This window comes from Papio anubis, chromosome 9 (assembly GCF_008728515.1).
Source record: "Papio anubis isolate 15944 chromosome 9, Panubis1.0, whole genome shotgun sequence".
Lineage (NCBI taxonomy): Eukaryota > Metazoa > Chordata > Mammalia > Primates > Cercopithecidae > Papio > Papio anubis.
Genome location: NC_044984.1, coordinates 125,234,893 through 125,255,090, shown reverse-complemented (window position 1 = coordinate 125,255,090; position 20,198 = coordinate 125,234,893). Strand labels below are relative to the sequence as shown.

Here is a 20,198-nt window from a genome sequence, read left to right as displayed (position 1 = left end):
AATGGTTTTTCCTCTGTGTGTTTATTTATTTTTTTGAGATGGAGATTCGCTCTTGTCCCCTAGGCTGGAGTGCAATGGCGCGATCTCGGCTCACTGCAACCTCCGCCTCCTGAGTTCAAGCAATTCTCCTGCCTCAGCCTCCCTAGTAGCTCTGATTACAGGCACCTGCCACCATGCCAGGCTAATTTTTGTATTTGTAGTGCAGACAGGGTTTCACCATGTTGGCCATGCTGGTCTCAAACTCTTGACCTGAAGTGATCTGCCTGCCTTAGCCTCCCAAAGTGCTAGGATTACAGGTGTGAGCCACCGCACCCGGCTCCTCTGTGTGTTTATATCATTAACTTGACTTACTGTTAGTTTTGTTTTATTTTTTCCTTTGAAGTTTAGGGATTAATGCTTTTAAAATTTAATTTTGCATTATAGTTTTGTGAAGTATTTATATTATTCTGAAGTCAAATTTATAAAACATATTCAGAGTCTAACTTCTTTCTTTGTCCCCCCTTGTTTCTCCTTTCCCTTTAGTGGTACCCAGTTTTAAAATTTGTTGATTATGTTTCCATTTTTTTGGATGAGTAAATATGCATTTGTATATATGTGTGTATATATATATCTGTGTGTATCTGTGTATATATGTGTGCATATATGTGTATATATGTGTGTATCTGTATATATGTGTGCATATATGTATATATACATCTGTGTGTATCTGTGTATATGTGTGCATATATGTGTATATATCTGTGTATATATGTGTGCATATATGTATATCTGTGTGTATCTGTGTATATGTGTGCATATATGTGTATATATCTGTGTATATATGTGTGCATATATGTATATATTTCTGTATCTGTGTATATATGTGTGCATACATGTGTATATCTGTGTGTATCTGTATATATGTGTGCATATATATATCTGTGTGTATCTGTATATACGTGTGCATATATGTATATATCTGTATCTGTGTATATATGTGTGCATACATGTGTATATATATCTGTGTGTATCTGTATATATGCGTGCATATATATCTGTGTGTATCTGTGTATATATGTGTGCATATATGTGTATCTGTGTGTATCTGTGCATATATGGGTATATATATCTGTGTATCTATGTGTCTATATGTGTGCATATATGTGTATATATATCTGTGTGTATCTGTGTATATATGTGTGCATATATGTATATATATATCTGTGTGTATCTGTGCATATATATGTGCATATATGTGTATATATAGCTGTGTGTATCTACATATACATGCTTCTCAAGAGCAGTAATAATTTCCTCTTGATGGGGTTGGGCGCCGTAGCTCACACCTGTAATGCCAACACTTTGGGATGCCAAGGCAGGTGGATCACTTGAGCTCATGAGTTTGAGACCAGCCTGGGTAACATGGCAAAATCCTGTCTGTACAAAAAATACAAAAATTAGCTTGATGTGGTGGCACACGCCTGTAATCCTAGCTACTCAGGAGGCTGAGGTGGGAGGATTGCTTGAGCCTGGGAGGCTGAGGTTGCAGTGAGCCGAGATTGTGCCCCTGCACTGCAGCCCGGGTGATAGAGCCAGACCTTGTCTCAAAAAACAATTTCCTATTGAGGGATTGTCTCTTTAGTAGATTGCTTTAAAAGGTCACTTGTTCATTAGCTTAAGTTTTATAAAGGTACTTGAAAGATAAGAAATAAAAGGAATTTGAAGTTAGACTTGAAACATTTTCATTTTTAAATTTGGAAAGTAATTATTTCCTATTTGTTCCTAGCTATTGAACAAAGTTTTGATCAGGATGAGAGTGGGAACCGGACTTCAGTGGATCTTCGGATACGAAGAACCCAGGTTTGGTATCAGCCTCATTTAGATTGAAGTAATGCCGCAGAATAAGTGTTTTTACTTTCTTCTTGCAGACTCTGAATAATTTCATCTTTACTGTCATGCTTATCCTCACAGTATTTCTGCACAAAAATAATACAGTATTATAAAACAAAAGTATCTTGAGACAGAGGTTTATTTTGCCAAAGCTGAGGACACACTTGGAAAAAAGAAATACAAATTAGGGTAGGATCTGTGGTTTGTGCCTTTCCCGAAGAGGGTTTTGAGGACTTTGATATTTAAAGGGGAAAGAGCAGGCAGGAGAGGAAGGAGGAAAGGGGGAAAAAAAAGAGAAAAAGCGGGGGTAGGCAGCGAGGTGGCCACGCTGTTGTGAGGCTTTGGTCAGTGCTCACTGCGTTCACATTTCACATGTGGGAAAAGAGGAGTGGGGGTTGATTCTGCACTCCTCCCATGCCTCCTACCTGGGCCAGTGTGAGCCTGAGTTGAGGGAGGAGCTATCCATGCATTTCTCAGGGTGGGCCGAGGGTGACTTGTAGTCTTGTCTTTGTCCTGTACCAGTGAAGATAAGCGGCTGACGGACATTGTCAGGGTGAGATTCAGCAGAACTCTGTTTTAGAGTTAGTTTTTGCGGGGATATGGATTCTGAAAGAGTCTGGGACCCACGAGGAATTTCCTTGTGAACACTTTGTGCAGGAGGCCGCTGGGGAGGTGTGCGGCCTTCTGTCCCTGCAGCCATCTGTTTGGGAAGAGGAGGGAGGGCAGTGTTTTGTATGACTTAGTTCCCAAGCTTAACTGTCCCTTTGGGGTAGTGAGTGTGAGGTCCTGCGATTTTATTTTCCTTTCACAGTATTTGTAGAACATCTCTTTATTGTGAAGAAAAATCTATTCAGTCTATCAACAGAGTTCTATTCCGAAGAGCAGGGATTATCCCAATGATTTGAGTGTTTGTGGTCAGGCCGCCACGTTTCAGTGGTTTGTGGTGCAGCCCAGAGGAAGACAGAGCCCTGAGGCCTCGCGGGCACGAGGCGATGAAGCACGTGGACTCTGGGGTCCGCCTGCCTGGATCCCAGCGGTGGTCCATGTTTATCAGAAAAGCCTGTGACCTTGGGCTAATGACCTCAAAGTCATGGTTTTCTTTAAGAGGGATGTGACTGGCATAATAGGGCTCTTGTGAAAATTAGGTAAGATGATGATGCAAAGTTCTTAGCACAGATACTGTCATGGGGACTTTGCCACTGTCATTTTCCATTTGCAGGAACAGAAGAACATGTAGTTTGAGTTTCCAAAATGCATGTCTTGCATGTCACTTTCAGTGGAAGGCATGGCCCTCAGATACGAATGTAGTTTTCCTGTGTTGTTAGCATTCGGTGCTGTCTCGGAAGTTTGTGGAAGCCATGGCGGAGTACAATGAGGCACAGACTCTGTTTCGGGAGCGGAGCAAGGGCCGCATCCAGCGCCAGCTGGAGATAAGTGAGTAATGGAGACTCCGTCTTTGTTAAAATCATGTTTTTCTCCCTTAGGGTCTCACTTCAAATGACTTTAACTTCAGAAAAGGAACTCCATGTCTATTTTCACCAATACTGTAAAACCCAAAGACCACTTGTAGCTTCCTGTGCTGTGAGCTGGGCAAACCTGTTCTTCAGGAAGTCCTAAGCGGTGGGGTTTACCTTGCTCGTGGCCATTCCTTTTAGAGTTTCAGGGAGATTGGGAGAGTGTTCAATCATTTCCTCTTCGAGTGTTTCTGTGTCCTCAGTCCCATCCTGCCCTGGTTCGGGGGCATCTTCGTGGCTCCCCACAGCTCTCCTTGTCCGTGAGCAGAGGCAGCAGCCCTACTACCCCAGACTCTTTTCAAGGGTATCTGTGGGGACCATTGGCCATGGCAGTGGACATGGCGCCTTCTTCGGGGACAGACGGGTCTGTTTCGGGGATAAAGGTTGGTCAGTTTTGCAGACTCCCCATTGTGAAAGATTGGGGTTCCCAAGCTCAGGTCCTTCAGACACACAGACCCACTGTGAGGATGTCCCACTGTGGCTGCTCTCCCTCTCCCCATGAGACTGGGGGCTGTGGACAGCTGCTCATGAGCCTCAGGTTGCCTGCTGTGCTGTGAATAGGAAAGCCCTTTGTCCCTGACCTGGGGCCTTGGACCTTCTGCTGGCCTCCACGGAGTCCTGGCAGGCCAGCCTGTCAGCTCGCAGGTCAGATGAAGCCTCAGGCCCATCCCAGCTCCCAATGCTGCACGTCCCCCTCGGAGAATGTTGTCATATACCCGCCAGGCTGCAGGCTGCTTGACCTTGTCCCCCAGCTCAGCGAGGCTCCTCACGTTTTAGATGCTCTTTTCCAGTGTGTTTGGTTTTGGTCAGTTTCTCTTCCTTGTGTGATGTGCCTTTAACCTCCTCCAGTGTACGTTTCATCTGAGACGCCATGGTTTCTGCTGCTAGTTCTGCTGGGTGTTTTCCGTGGCTCCCGTGTTGCTCCCCACTGTACACCTGGGACGCACTTGCAGTAACTTGTCACCTCTTTGTCTGCCAACTCCAGTGTCCTGTCTGCTCTGGTTGGTTGATTTCCTTCCTTTCTGTGGCTTGTGTTTTCCTGCTTCTTTGCAAGCCTGGTAAATTTCGAGTGTGTGCCAGACATTGTGAATGTTACTTTGTTGGGTGGTGGGTATTTCTGTATTTTGAGTGTTTTTGTAAATCTCCTTGGCCTTTGTTTTAGAATGTAGTTAAATCACATGAGCATGGTTTATCCTTTGGGATCTTGTGTTTAAAGGAAGCAGAGCAGCTTTATTTGCAGGCCTGTTGTTCGTTACTCCTGACGCAAGACCCTTCTGAGTACCTGCTCTGATGGCTGCGAACCTCATGGCACCCTCATCTGCCTGGCAGCGTGTTCCCTCTGGCATGCCAGTCAGCCCTCCAGTGAGCATGCGGGGTCTGTGCAGCTCGCTGTCTGCATCTCTCTCACCTCTCGTACTCCATCTTGCAAATCCGGTTGCCTTGGTCTCCCCTGAGCTCTGTGCCTTTGCCTGAGGACCTCCCCTGGGCTCCCCTGGGCCCTGTCTGCTCTGTGGCCTACACGAGAATTCCACCTGGGGGCAGCGGCAGGCTCGCCTGGCTTGTTTCCATCTGTGGGGAATCTGTGTGTGGCCTGACGCTCAGGGTCTTGAAATCATTGTTTTGTAGATTTTGGTGGGTTTGTTGTTGTTATTTCAAGTGGCAGGGAAAAGACGGTCCCTGTTGCTCCATCCTGGCAGAAATGCTCCATCATGATGTCGACTAGACTGCTTTTCCGTGAAAAGTTTTTACAAACCGCTTTGACTTCAGGGATCTGTTAGTCCTTTTTAAAGTGAAAGTCATCATTACAGGCAGCTGGTTGCACTGTGAGGATTTGTGCTGTGGGACTCTGTGGTGAGCACTTCCTAGCACAGTGTCCCCCAGCCTGGGGTTGAAGGCCCCGCGCCGTCTCTCCTGCAGGTCCATCCTGTCTTCACTCCCCGTGAATCCCGTAGCGTGATCAGATCACCTGTCTCTTCTCTCTTTCCCACATTATTCTATCTTAGCCCACAGAATTTCATTTCGAGTTTCTTCTCTTGCAATCGTGCTCTGTCGAATGCAGTACTGTTTGTGAACGTGTCTTATAAGCAATGAAGTATCATATACATGTTGGGAGTTTTTTTAAGTAATTCTTTTAAGTCTGTTAAATTCTAAACCCTCCATGTGGCTATTCCAAAGTGAGCAGATCTATGCAAACTCACCCCCAAAGGCTGAGCGAGCAGAGAGGCCAAAGAAAGAGGCTAACAAATCCAGTTTCTCGGAAGGAAACACTGAATAGGGACGTACAAACACAAGCCCCCAAGAGACAGAGATGGTGGATCCCCACAGCCGCCTGCCCTCCAGAAAGCGTTCTTTATAAAGCAGGCTTTCAGGTTAGAACGCGTGCAGCCAGCCCTGTCTTCAGACTTGCTTGACGAGACTTGCGACCACTGGTCAGGCTGGGTGAGCATCTTGATGAGAGGTTGCCTGCGCCACAGGCATTGTCTTCAGACCTCGTTGCAGAACAGCTTGGCATGCACGAGTCAAACATCGGTCGTCATGGCAGTTTTCCTTCAGGATGGCGTCACTCTGCCCACACAGCGGGATGTCCTCCTGCAGTGGTCTTCTCCAAATCCTTGCACCTAGAACCATTTTTTCCCCTTTTTTTCTTCCTTCAGTTAGCCCTGTCGTCAGGCAGGCTTCTTACCTTGTATCACAGGATATCTTTCCCTGTGCTGTATGCTTTATTTCTTCAAATGGCAAGTGAGTTTCTTCTTGTACCAGGGCACGTTAGACAGGCCCACAGTGCTTTCTCTGGAATGGCTGGGGCTGTGTGTGTTTCAGAGTTCAGAACGGTTCAGATTTTAGGAAGACAGTACGATGTATAAGAGGTGTATTAGGTACTCCCCAGGTGGAGTCTAGGACGGCAGCCTGTAATCAGGCACATTCACAGAGCTCTCCAGAGAAAGGTGAGTATTCACAGTAAGTGGGATGAGTTAAGATTATAAATAGCCATGACTCAGTTTAGGTCAGATTTTGCCGCTCATTGAATATTGACATGAAGCTTAAGAGAAAACCCAGGTTTCATAATGTTTTGGATTTCAGCATTCCGGATAAGGAATTAGGAACGTACGCTGCATTTCACATGCCATAACCCCAGGCTGTTTCTCAGACTTAGCAGTTAGCCAGTGGGAAGAGCTTTGTGAACGTGAGACATGAACTGTAACTTTTAGGTTTTTTTTTTTTTTTTTTTTTTTTGAGAGTCTCACTCTGTCACCCAGGCTGGAGTGCAATGTTGTAATAACCATTTATTGTGGCCTCCCAGGGATCCTCCCACCTCAGCCTCTCGAGTGGGACCACAGAAGCACACCACCATACCTGGCTAATTTTAGTTTTTGTAGAGATGAGGTTTTCACTATGTTGCCCAAGCTGAACTTTCTAGTTTTGATGATTATATTTTACATTATTTAAAACACTTTTCATGTTTTTAAAAAAGCAAAGCAAAACTGAGAGAATCTCCTTATTGAGCTATTTTGAATAGATTTTAAAATTTTATTTTATTTTATGTTTTGTAGAGATGGGGTCTTGCTATGTTGCCCAGGCTAGTCTCAAACTCCTAGCCTCAAGCAATCCTTCCACCTTGGTCTCCCAAAGCACTGGGATTATACGTGTAAACCACCATGTTTGCCCTTATATAGATTTTTAAATGATTGAGAATTACCTCCCAAAAAACAGTGTAAGTAAACAAATTTTGCAGTTTACTAACTTTAAACTTTTTTCATTAAATGACATCTCAACCACTTTATTTAGAAGTAAATCTCTGAATATGTGAATGATATTTGGGGCATACAATTAATTCAGTGGTTTTTGGTATATTTCCACACACAATCAATTTTAGAACACTTTCATCACACCAAAAGGAAATTTCACACCCACCACCAGTCACTCTGCATTTCCTCTTCTCCTAGCTCAAGGCAACTGCATTCTACCTTTTAGCCCTGCACATTTCCCATTTTGGATGTTCCGTATAAATGGAATGATACGCTGTGTGTTCTTCTGTGGGTGTTTCGTGTAAACGGAATGATACGCTGTGTGTTCTTCTGTGACTGGCTTCTTTCCTGTAACACAGGTTTTGCAAGGTTTCACCATGGGGTGGGTGGGATGCGGTGGCTCACATCTATACTAATCCCAACACGTTGGTTGGGAATCCAGGGTGGGAGGATTACTTGAGGCCAGGAGTTCAAGACCAGCTTGACAACATAGCAAGACCCCGTCTGTAAAAAAAAAAAAAAAAAAAATTAAAAAATAAACTAGGCATGGGGTGTGTGCCTGTAATCTCAGTCACTCAGGAGGCTGGGGCAGGAGGATTGCTTGAGCCTAGGAGGTCAAGGCAGCAGTGAGCTGTGATTACACCACTACACTCCAGTCTGGATGACAGAGTAAGACCCAGGCTGGGCACGGTGGCTTACGCCTGTAATCCCAGCACTTTGGGAGGCTGAGGTGAGCAGATCACTTGAGGTCAGGAGTTCGAGACCAGCCTGACCAAAATGGTGAAACCCCACCTGTACCAAAAAATACAAAAATTAGCTGGGCATGGTGGCGCACCCATGTAGTCCCCGCCACTCAGGAGTCTGAGGCATGAGAATTGCTTGAACCCAGGAGGAAGAGGTTGCAGTGAGCTGTGATTGTGCCCCTGCACTCCAGCCTGGGCGACAGAGTGAGACCGTGTCTCAAAAAACAAAACAACAAAACCCCAAAGCATCCTTTCTTTTTGTGGCTGAATTGTGCGTCAGCGTGTGGCTAGACCGCAGTTTGCTCCCACAGGCATCGGGGGACAGACGTTTGCATTGTTTCCACTTTTTGGCAATTATGAATAATGTTGCTTCTTAGATGACATTTGAATTATTATGACATTTATTCATTTTCTTTTGTTTTCTGTGGCACAAACTATGAAAAATAGTAATTAACAGTTAGGTTTCCAAAAACCTGTGTACATGTTTCTTAGAAGTCATTACACATTTGCGCGGTGGCTCATGCCTGTAATCCCAGCACTTTGAGAGGCCGAGGTGGGCGGATCATGAGGTCAGGAGTTCAAGACCATCCTGGCCAACATGGTGAAACCCTGTCTCTACTAAAAATACAAAAATTAGCTGGGCATAGTGGCGCGTGCCTGTAATCCCAGCTACCCAGGAGACTGAGGTAGGATAATTGCTTGTACCGGGACCTGGGAGGCAGAGGTTGCAGTGAGCCAAGGTCACGCCACTGCACTCCAGCCTGGGTTACAGAGCAAGCCTCCCTCTCAGAACACGGAAAGTGTTCGGGCTTCTGACTCTCATTACATAGACTTTATTGATCCCCATTTAGTACATGCTACATTCAGCTTAACCCCCTTTTACATGAGGCGGAGTTAAACTCTTAGGGGAACCAGTGTGCCAGAACATTGTTCACCGATTTCCTTTCTGCAGTTGTTTCTCACTAATATTAAAATGAAATTGTGTTGTTCGTAGCATAAAGTTTTTTGGAGTGTTTTTAGTTCTTCCTGCGTCTCAATCTTAGGTTCATTTCTCATTGTCAATATCTGCTTAAGAAAAGGTTTAAAAAAATTATTGAAAAATGCTAACAACTACGACTGTAGTTGCTAACTTATGGTTGCAAACGGCCTTGTTTTTAAATTGTGCTGCATTCTGAGTGGGGCTGTGGTTGCGGGTCTTTCAGCTGGGAGAACCACCACAGATGACGAGCTGGAAGAGATGCTGGAGAGCGGGAAGCCGTCCATCTTCATTTCCGACGTGAGTCGGGGCACGGCCCTGTGGCTCCATATCCTCTTCTGTAGACAGAGCTTTCTAAAAACCCTTTAACTCCCGAACCCATCGTCAGTTTATTAATATTCTCTTTTATTTTTGTTTTTCCAAGATTATATCAGATTCACAAATTACTAGACAAGCTCTCAATGAAATCGAGTCACGTCACAAGGACATCATGAAGCTGGAGACCAGCATCAGAGAGTTGCATGAGATGTTCATGGACATGGCTATGTTTGTGGAGACTCAGGTAGTTACAGACTCTTGCATTCTCCAAGAGAGATCCAGTCATGTGTAAGATCTTACTGCATCCCACTCTATCTAGTGGATGTATCTAGGAAAGCTGTTATTTTGAATCCACCAAATTCAAGTTAATTGCAGTGTTATGTGTGATGCTGAAATGCTGGAAGCAGCTTTGACAGTCGAAGTGTTAACAGGAAGGGACTGGTCCAGTGAATTAAATTATGGAGCGTTCGTAGGTCAGCCTTTTAGGCAACCACAGGCAACCTCAACTTTGTTCATGGAGAATTCTCATTGAAATATACAGAGATGTGTGCTAGAATTAGGAGAAAAGGGAGATACAAAGATCTTCTTTGTATGTCCGTGCATATGTATGAATACATAAATGCAAACATGTGGCATGAGCTCAGCTCCATAGAACAGTATTCACAGAAGGAAAGGCGTATATCAAACAGCGTATTGGCAGTGAGACTATGGGAATTTTAATCTTCTCTAAAAGTACTTATTTTCAGATTGTCTGCAAGGAGCATATATTACAGTAATAACTAGGAGAAATGTCTGAAAGAATCAACCCCAAGTGGGGATACAATCTATGACACAGGTAAAAGCTCGTGCCTGTTACACGGGGTTTCCCATCTGCCCAGTAACACAGACAGGGAGTGACAGCAGGAGTGGAAAGGCCCTTCTGAGTGAACTGAAGAGTTAATGCAATTCTTAAAAAATGGAAAACTCCTTTGGGAGGTTGAGGTGGGAGGATTGTTTATGCCCATGAGTTCAAGGCTGTGGTGAGCTATGGTCACGCCACTACACTCCAGCCTGGGTGACAGACTGAGACCCTGTCTCCAAAAAAAAAAAAAAAAAAATTGTATATATGTATGTATGTATTTAACTCCGTGTAAAGTACGGGATGGATCACAGTTCACATGCTCCGTGATGTGCATGGGGATGTTCACACTCGCTCTTTGCCTTTGAATAAGGTCCTCTCCCTATTTTTCAAACACCATGGAGATAGGACTCTGTTGCTGGTTAGGATTCAGCTGACCACCAGGTGAAGCGGAAGCATTTGTATCGAACCATCCTAAGAAAATGGTTTCCTCACTCCTCCTGAGGCTGGTTTCAGGATCTGTTTTGGCTGCAGTCGTCCCCTAAATAGGTTCACATCTGATGGGCTTATTTTCTCGGACTGCCTGGATTGTGTAAGGTGGGATAGGAATCCACCCACACACAGAATTGTTCCTGCCTGCCTCACCAACCTTGTTAAGAAACACTGTTCATTTCGAGGAACTTTATCATGAGAATGTGTGTGAAAAACTCAGGCACCATGCCTTTTTTTTTTTTTGAGACGGGGTCTTGCTCTGTTACCCAAGTTGGAGTGCAGTGGTACAGTCTTGGCTCACTGCAACCTCTGCCTCCTGGCCTCGAGCAATTCTCTCACCTCAGCCTCCCGAGCAGCTGGGACCACAGGTGTGCACCACCATGCCCGGCTAATGTTTGTATTTCTAAGCATTTGCTAGAGGAAACCAACAGCTACACAGAGGGCAGGGATAGAACGATCTTACTCCTTTTTGATTTGGGGGGCCCCATTGCTATTCACGATATGAGAAGTGGAGTGTGGGGAGTCTGATTACCGTTGGCTACTTATTTCCAGGAAGCATTCCAAAGGAAACCAGCTGGCCAGAAAGAATGAGAGATGATTTCTGTAATTACTAAAGCTTTTGTAGTACCTTAGACTTCAGTTGTAATTGCTCTATACCAAATGCATTGCATTAAGCTCGGTTAGAAAAATGGCTGTATCCCTGGCTTTGTTTCACTGTTTCCTTTTAGAAGTCTGTTGATATTACATTATATTGACTCATCTAATGCAAATGTTTGCATAGTCAGAGCTTACTAGTAAGTTGAAGTTTGTGACTGAGTGAGTTAACTGTCCGTCATTCTTCAATGCTTTACGATTCACTGCTGCAGGTTGTGTCTGTGGACAGAAAACCAGGTAATACGTTTTCTCCCTCACACTTTGCTGAATTCACCTCTGTTTACATTTTGCTCATTGATGTAGTCAGCTGAGTGTCAGATGTGAGCTGTGCTCGGTGTACTGATTTAAAGAAGTAGTTACAATTTTGTACTTTGTGAAAAAGATGTCATTCTTTGTACATTGTCTGTCTGCATAATGGTAAGATACTAGTTCAACCGAAAGCGGGCTGCCTCCTCCCCCTGCCCGTCTGTCGCAGTGTCTGCGTGCCAAAGGTATCTCAGAATTGACTTGAGATGCCTTTAATTATCAACATGGCGGCCCTTTCCTTTCCATTCTTTTTAAAATATAAGTTGAGTTTTGATTGCTTTGCACCGGCACATGTATAATGGCCTCATCTTTTATCTTTCTGTAAATGTGAAAAAAACCCTCAGTATCCATTACATGCACATCATGTTTACATAAAACCTTTGTTCTATGGTTGTCTTAAAGATACATAATTAAGCCATTTGAAAATGTCTTCTAAGTTTGAAACTTTTGTTTTAAGGGTGAAATGATCAACAACATAGAAAGAAACGTTATGAATGCCACAGACTATGTAGAACACGCTAAAGAAGAAACAAAAAAAGCTATCAAATATCAGAGCAAGGCAAGAAGGGTGAGTTTGGCTTGGAAGAATTAAGCTGCGTTTTTCTCTTTATTTGGTTTCAAGTTGTGATACATTGATGTAAGCCTGCCTGAAAAGTATTCCAAGAAATAATTAAATAAATGTTTTGTTTTAAATATTCAATTTAAAATAATTGTTTAAAAATGGAAATAATTCTTTTTGCTAAAAATTTTAAAAAGTTTATTGGATGAATTATTTGTAGTATAAACCCTTTTGTGTTCTAAGTAATTAAAACCCCAGGACTGGATGTGGTGGCTCATGCCTGCAATCCCAGCACTTTTTCTTTTTTTTGGATTGGAGTTTCGCTCTTGTTGCCCAGGCTAGTAGAGTACAATGGAGTGATCTCGGCTCACTGCAACCTCCGCCTCCCGGGTTCAAGTGATTCTCATGCCTCAGCCTCCTGTGTAGCTGGGATTACAGGCACCGGCCACCATGCCAGGCTAATTTTGTATTTTTAGTAGAGATAGGGTTTCACCGTGTTGGCCAGGCTGGTCTCGAACTCCTGACCTCAAGTGATCTGCCCATCTCCGCCTTCCAAACTGCTGGGATTACAGGCACTTTGGGAGTGAGCCATGGCGCCTGGCCCCAGATTGTTGGCTACACATTTGATGCAATGAACACTGATTTTTTATTTAGGTTATTTGTGAATTCTTGGTTTGGAGGAAAGAAGAGAATTATTTGAGACCGTGGACCTGCAATCTTAGGTAGCACCCACTTAAAGGGATTCTCAAAAGAAGGGAGCCCCTTTCACTTAAGATGCACAGACTTTGCATGTAAAAGGGTTCAGGGAACCCTGTGTGATTTTTTTGTTACGGGGCAAAAATTTAAAACGTATTCTCCTAACTTAGGCATTTTATCATAGTGCCTCTGACGCTGCAGAGGTTATGGGTTTTCCACATTGTCACCTCCTTGTGCTAATACACAGAGATGCTGAGGATGATGTGAGCTTTCTAAATGAGTTTTAATATCTTTGAATTTAAAGAGTATCATGCGTGAATGAAAGCTCTTCTGAGCAAACTTAGGAAACCACAACGCTCATTTCCACCAAGTGACTTGGGCCCTGTGCATCTCACTGTGTGTCCCTGCCTGGCCGTTTCTCTCCAGTGTGGAGAAAGATGAATACCCAAGCACCCAGCCCGGCTTGGGTATCCACTCACGCTTCCTGAAGACCGCTGTGGGGGCACGGTGCCTTTCTCAGAGGCTGACGGCTCAGTGCGATGTCAGCAGAAGTTCTGTAAAGAGAGATTTTCACCGAGTTAGGAACACATGGAGTGAGACTGTGTGTGTGGATGCACCTCCAGTGGATGGCCCTGAGACGCACCCCGGGGCTGCAGGCTCAGTGGCCAGGGCACACCCTCCACTTACATCCCTGGGTTGCAGGCTCAGCCGCCAGGCCACACCCTCTGCTTACACCCCTGGGCTGCAGGCTCAGGTGCCAGGCCATACCCTCACTCACACCCTGGGGCTGCAGGCTCAGCTGCCAGGGCACACCCTCCGCTTTTCCTGGGTATGTCTAAGTATGCTCCTCATCTCTGAAATGCCAGACATGGTTTCTCACGTTATTTCATTTATTGCTTTAAAACAATTGGCCCCTAATGTAAATTGAGGTGAAGAGATACCTGTATAAAGTGCTTAACTTAGTTCCAGGCCTAAGTCAGCTTCATTAAAAGAAGGCAGCCCCGTTCCTTTCTCCATGACCTGAACACATCAGTCCTGTGAAAACGATAGTGAAAGTCCATTGGTTTTACAAAGGAGGAAGGTGGGGGGTGTGTAAACGGTTTCATTCTCCCCTGTGGATGAGCAAGCCTGGCTCTGTGAGGTGCTTGGGGTCTGTACGGTACCTGGCGTGTAAACTGGTCAGAGACGTGATGCCTGTTTCAGAAATGACACTGTCTTTTTGATTAGATGCCTGCTAATGGAACCCTCCTAGTTTGTCTACCTGTCCCCTTGCCACTCAGATGCTTTGCTGCTGCCCCTGGCTCAGGTGTGGGTCGTCCCCACTCCTAGTGTCCTGCATTTATTCCTAGGGAGCCATGTGGCCCTCGGAGGGAGGCCAGGCACCGTTTGTAGAAGAGTTTTTTTTTTTTTTTTTTTTTTTTTTTCTGTGTGCTATGTCAGGAGCAGTGAAGAAGTAACCACCAAGAACATAAAAGAAGGAGCAAAAGGCCGAGTGCTGAGCGTGTAGGGTTTCCTGAAGAGACAGTGGGGCTCTCCGCCACTGAGCTAGCAGGCCCATACTCTACATGCGGAAGACTAACTGCATGTCTCAGTCATCAGAAATGTGGCAAAATAACATGGTCGTGCTGTCCCCATGGATGAAACCTGAAATAACAGTTACATAGCAGCTTATCTCCAAGTAGTCTGACCTTATTAAGTCACCCTCTCAGGAAATCGCCCAACAGGATTAAGCAGTGTCCTGTAACCTAGCTTCTAAAGTGAGTTCTGATGGGTGTTTGGCTTTATTTTATTTTGTTATTATTTTTTTGAGATGGAGTCTTGTTCTGTCGCCCAGGCTGGAGTGCAGTGACATGATCTTCGTTCTCTCCAACCTCTGCCTCCTGGGTTCAAGTGATTCTTCTGCCGCAGCCTCCTGAGTAGCTGAGATTACAGACACATGCCCAGCTGATTTTTGTATTTTTAGTAGAGACAGGGTTTTGCCATGTTGGCCAGGCTGGTCTCAAACCCCTGACCTCAGGTGATCCACCTGCCTTAGACTCCTGAAGTGCTGGGATTACAGGCGTGAGCCACTGCACCCGGTCAGGTCGTTTTATTTTGAATGAAGGATGTCTTTTAATGTGGCAATATGAAATTAACCATGCATGATGTAATCAGCTTGCTTTTCTTTGACAGAAAAAGTGGATAATTATTGCTGTGTCAGTGGTTCTGGTTGCCATAATCGCTCTAATTATTGGCTTGTCAGTTGGCAAATGATGGTGTGGATAACGTCAGTGTGCATGCCTCTCCGCCAGGGTGGGAGTAAGTAACTCATCAACTAATTTACTTATTAACGTTTGCAATTAACCAGTAACAGTGTTTGCTTAATTGTAATAGACATAAAACTAATAAAAGCTTGCCCGCCACGCAGTACAGATAACTGTCCAGTGATACATCTGCCTGTGTGCTGATTCTAGTGCCCAGCCACTGTGTTTGCCGAGAACAAGCATAGGCTGGGTGGTAACTCATTTTTAAACCAAGGCTACCTTCTTATCCTGTTTTTAAAAGTTTTTTTGAGACAGGGTCTTGCTCTGTCACCCAGGCTGGAATGCAGTGGCATGATCATGGCTCACTGCAGCCTTGACTCCCTGGGCTCAAACTATCCTCCTACCTCAGCCTCCCAAGTAGCTGGGACTACAGACATGCACCACCACACCTGGCTAATTTTTTAAAAAATTATTTTTAGTAGAGATGAGAACTCTCTGTATTGCCCAGGCTGGTCTCGAATTCCTGGCCCTTGGCCTCCCAAAGTGCTGGGATCATAGACAGACATGAGCCATTGTACTCAGCCTGAATCTTTGGTTTTTGATCTAAGGAGACCATTAGCTCTTTACAGGTAGTGGGTCCTTCATTAAATGTCATAGAAATATCAGTGAAGATTAATTCTCAGTTACAAAACTTGTAATGTTTTGTCTCCTGAGTTTTAACTTTTAGAGTAATTGGCAACACTGAAAGGTACTTTATGAAATCCATTAACGCATCATTTTACTGTGGAATTGAGGGCATGAATTCATGCTCAGAAAAACATTGACCGAAAGGAAAATCCTTTGACCTTTCTCTTTGGCAGCATCTATTTTATTTAAAAATATTTTCTTTAATATTAAAAGGAAACTTATGTATTATATTTGGTTAGCATGCCTGTTAATTCTTAAAGAATTCTGAATATAAAATTCCAGTCGATTGAAAGAATCATTGCCTTTGCTCACGGTGTGAGCGCCACCTTTCCTAAACTCCAGCGGGCTTTGTGGTTCCCCCTGGTTCTCTCACGCATTGGGAGCCCTCCTGGCACTAGCCCTGAAGTGGGAATGCTGTCAGTGTGTTACAGTTGGACACAGCGGGGATTTCTCTGTAAGTGTTTGTTTGGCATAATTCTTGTATTAGACAATTGTGAAATGTCCCCAGGTGTCTAGAGTGTGGCAAGTCATCCTTGATGAATTTATTCTTGGGTTATGGAAGTGACTGCAGACTTGATAGTCACCTAAGGCTTTTTAAAAAGTTAACATACAGCAGAAAGGAATCACGAGCATAGTTAAGTCTCACTACTGCTTTGTAATCTGTAAGATTTATTCCTTCAACATGGCAACACCCTGTCTCTACAGAAAAAAAAAAAAAAAAAATTCAAAAAACTAATTGGGCATGGTGGCACACACACCTATAGTCCCAGCTACTCCAGAGGCCGAGGCAGGAGGATCACCTGAGTCTGGGGAGGTCGAGGCTAGAGTGAGCCTAGATCGCACCATGGCACTCCAGCCTGGGTGACAGAGCGGGACCGTCTCAAAACAAAAGATTGATATCTTGATGTGAGCATCTGTTACGTTCACCATACGCAGTTACCAGATGATAAGTTTTCAAGTTAGTGTTCTGACATTTATGCACAAGCCACAGAATTACACCTGGAATTCCTGCATACGGAGCTCTGGGATGCTGCGTGTGTGAACATTCCATTATTTGGCAGTCAGAACTCTCTTACACTCTATTTTTATTAGGCAGGATGTTTGTGTAGGATGTTTATTAGGCAAGATGTTCTATTTTTTTTCTTCTGAGCTCTGCTGAACATATTGTAGATGTGATTTTTCTTCATTGTTATAGTGGTATTTTTCAATATTTTCATGATTCTAACATGTACTTTCTGAGTTTTTTCCTAATACTATAATATGGTTAGTTTAATGTGGTTACACTAAAGATAAAATTACAATTTTTAGCTTGGACACAGTGAAATGCGCTACTTTTCATGGGCACTACTTGGCATCGAGGCTGACTAAAAGAAGGCTTCTCTCAGTGTGACCCCTGGGGAGTGGGGCTTCAAGTCCTGTGCCCTGGGCCTGGCTGGCCATTTCACCCTAGTGTATGTAAATAAGAATGAACACAGAAGGATCCTCATTCATAAAAAACAGACCAAAATGAATACCAGCAGTTATCTTTGCATAGGAAGGCAGTGGTTAAGGTCCTTAATTTCACTTTTAAAATATTAACATAGCCTTTCATCCTTTAGCAATTGGCCTTCCTGGGGCTGGGTGCGGCCCCTCCCTGCAGGGTGTGCCAGGTGCAGGCCCGTCACCCCGGAGCATGGGTGGGAGCATGGGTGGGATGCGCTGCTTTAAGGAGACAGGCGGAGTCTTAGTCGGTGAGAGGGCCCTGGCCCAGACCTGGAGCTGGACTCTCCAGGGTGTGCCTCTCCACTCTCGCTGTCACCAGGATATTAAATGAATCCTGGGTCCTGCACCCTAGACTCCATGTAGCTGACAGTCATCCTGAAAGCCAGATGTGGCAGGAAAGTGCACACACGTCGAGCACCCAGACGCGTGGCAGGCAGCGCAACAGCGGCAGGAGATGAGAGCGCTGCATGGAGCTGACTCGAGGTGGCCCCAGCACACTCACCTGCTGAGTGCGAGGGCGTGCCTCCCTCTGGAGGGAGGGAAGGCATCACAGAGAAAGGAAGAAGAGGTTTTTCTAGGAAGGTGCCGAGAGAGGGGCATAGGAGCGCATGTAGAGGATGAGAGAGTGGCTGGGGCTTTGCGGGAAATGTGCGTGATGTTAACAGGGAACTAGAATTCCAGGGAGGGGCCCTCCTGCAGGCAGCTCTCCCTGGTGGTGAGGAGTCACTGGGAGGCTCACCGGGGCCTGCCATGGGCCTCTTGACAAACCCTGCATAACTGACTGAGCCCGCAGTGTTAGAGCTGTCCAGGCTTAGTAAACAGGATTTCTTAGGTAAAAGCACTCATACATTTGAAACTGTCATTAAAATGATGGATCTCGATCTCTGCTTTTCAAAAAGAGAACTCAAAGTCCTACAGCGCGGTGCCTCCTGCCGTGTCTTCCTTCCCTTCCCTCAGACAAGCTTCCTGGAGGAGACTCCATTAATTAAGCCAAAGGTGGTCTCGCTTTCCCTTGTGTGAGGATACTTGTTAATTTTAAAAAAGTTAAATGCTGTGTCGCGCCCTGCTTTGAGACCATCAATGCAGTAGAAGAATGAATGAATGTCTTGTTGATTTCTTACACATGTTTGTCACATTTAAATGTAAAAAATAGATAAGGCCAGGTGCAGTGGCTCATGCCTGTAATCCCAGCACTTCAGGAGGCCAAGGCAGGAAGATCCCTTGAACCCAAGAGTTCGAGACTAGTCTGAGCAACATAGCAAAACCCTATCTCTTAAAAACGTATTTTTTAATTAGCCGGGCATGGTGGTGTATGCCTGTCATCCTAGCTCCTTGGGACACTGAGGTGGGAGGATTGCTTGAGCCCAGGAGGATGTGTTTGCAGGGAGCCATGTCTGCACCACTGCCCTTCAGCCTCGGCAACAGAGTGACACCTCCTTTCAGGAAAGAAAGAAAAAATAGGATTTTTCAGCCAACAAGAAATTCCTGTAAAGTTTTAAAAAGATCTGTAATTCATCCAATTAACAGCAATCCTGGAGTTTTATTATGATTAAAAGAAAGTGTTGGCCGGGCGTGGTGGCTCACACCTGTAATCCCAGCACTTTGGGAGGCTGAGGTGGGTGGATCATGAGGTCAAGAGATGGAGACTATCCTGGCCAACATGCTGAAACCCTGTCTCTACTAAAAATACAAAAATTAGCTGGGTATGGTGGCGGGTGCCTGTAATCCCAGCTACTCGGGAGGCTGAGGCAGGAGAATCGCTTGAACCCGGGAGGCGGAGGTTACAGTGAGCTGAGAGCACATTCTTTTCTATGACAAGGAGGAGTCCTTTCTTGATGATGGAGATATTATTTATTTATTTATTTATTTATTTGAGATGGAGTCTCGCTCTGTCGCCCAGGCTGGAGTGCAGTGGCCGGATCTCGGCTCACTGCAAGCTCCGCCTCCTGGGTTCACGCCATTCTCTTGCCTCAGCCTCCCGAGTAGCTGGGACTACATGCGCCGCCACCTCGCCCAGCTAGTTTTTTGTACTTTTTAGTAGAGATGGGGTTTCACCGTGTTAGCCAGGATGGTCTCGATCTCCTGACCTTGTGATCCACCCGTTTCGGTCTCCCAAAGTGCTGGGATTACAGGCTTGAGCCACCACGCCCGGCCCCCTGGATATATTTTTTAAACTATCCCAAATCCCAGAAGGATTTAGTTAGCAGATGACATTGTTGATTTCTTTGATACATTGCAAATTAATGTTTTTCTTTATCTTGCAGAAAATGATATTCATTATTATTTGTGTAATTATTTTGCTTGTGATCCTTGGAATTATCCTAGCAACAACATTGTCATAGCAACCATATCCCAAGAGCCATTTATCCTTGGAGACTCAGACCACATCTGCAACCAGATCAGCATCCTGTCATTTCGTGAATGAATCTCAGACGCTGTAACCCGGCATTGAGTACTGACCTTTTAATTTATGAATTCATGGAAGAAGCACAACCGAACGTCTTGTTCAGTGAAAGCGTCCTAAGCACAGTGGGTGTGATGCATGACCCTGAATGACACACTACAGAATGTGAGCAGTGTGAGCCTTCTCTCTCACTGGCCTTGAACTAAGAAAATATTGAACATTTTAATATTAAAAATATTTCAGTGTTACAAATGTGCATGAAGTTTAATTAGGAAGGAATGCTTTATGTTATAAAGCTTTTTTTAATTTTTTGAGATGGAGTCTCGCTTTGTCACCTAGGCTGGAGTGCAGTGGTGCGATCTCGGCTCACTGCAGCCTCCACCTCCCGGGTTCAAGCAATTCTCCTGCCTCAGCCTCAGAGTAGCTGGGATTACAGGCACGTGCCACCATGCCCAGCTAATTTTTTGTATTTTTTTTAGTAGAGACGGGGTTTTACCATGCTGGCCAGGCTGGTCTCAAACTCCTGACCTCGTGATCCACCTGCCTCAGCCTCCCAAAGTGCTGGGATTACAGGCATGAGCCACCACGGATCCACCTGCCTCAGCCTCCCAAAGTGCTGGGATTACAGGCATGAGCCACCGCGCCCGGCTGTTCTGAAGCTTTTGGACCTC

General features: G+C 44.9%; 1 protein-coding gene across 10 annotated transcripts in view; it reads left to right on the top strand.

The window, feature by feature from the left end:
• The window catches only part of STX2 (syntaxin 2), a 49,020-nt gene extending 29,245 nt beyond the window's left edge, over positions 1 to 19,775 (top strand). For 4 of the 10 annotated variants that reach the window (XM_009182064.1, XM_009182058.4, XM_009182065.4 and 1 more), the window contains 7 exons: positions 1,766 to 1,839; positions 3,195 to 3,303; positions 9,075 to 9,148; positions 9,273 to 9,410; positions 11,914 to 12,024; positions 14,884 to 15,009; positions 19,388 to 19,775. In XM_009182064.1, the coding sequence (XP_009180328.1) occupies positions 1,766 to 1,839; positions 3,195 to 3,303; positions 9,075 to 9,148; positions 9,273 to 9,410; positions 11,914 to 12,024; positions 14,884 to 14,964 (587 nt within the window). In that variant the 3' untranslated portion in view covers positions 14,965 to 15,009; positions 19,388 to 19,775. Of the gene's footprint in view, positions 1 to 1,765; positions 1,840 to 3,194; positions 3,304 to 9,074; positions 9,149 to 9,272; positions 9,411 to 11,362; positions 11,388 to 11,913; positions 12,025 to 14,151; positions 14,569 to 14,883; positions 15,010 to 19,387 lie in introns of those variants that run through there. The other 6 variants (XM_009182059.4, XM_009182062.4, XM_009182063.4 and 3 more) reach the window with 6 other exon arrangements.
• The last annotated feature ends 423 nt before the right edge of the window (positions 19,776 to 20,198 follow it).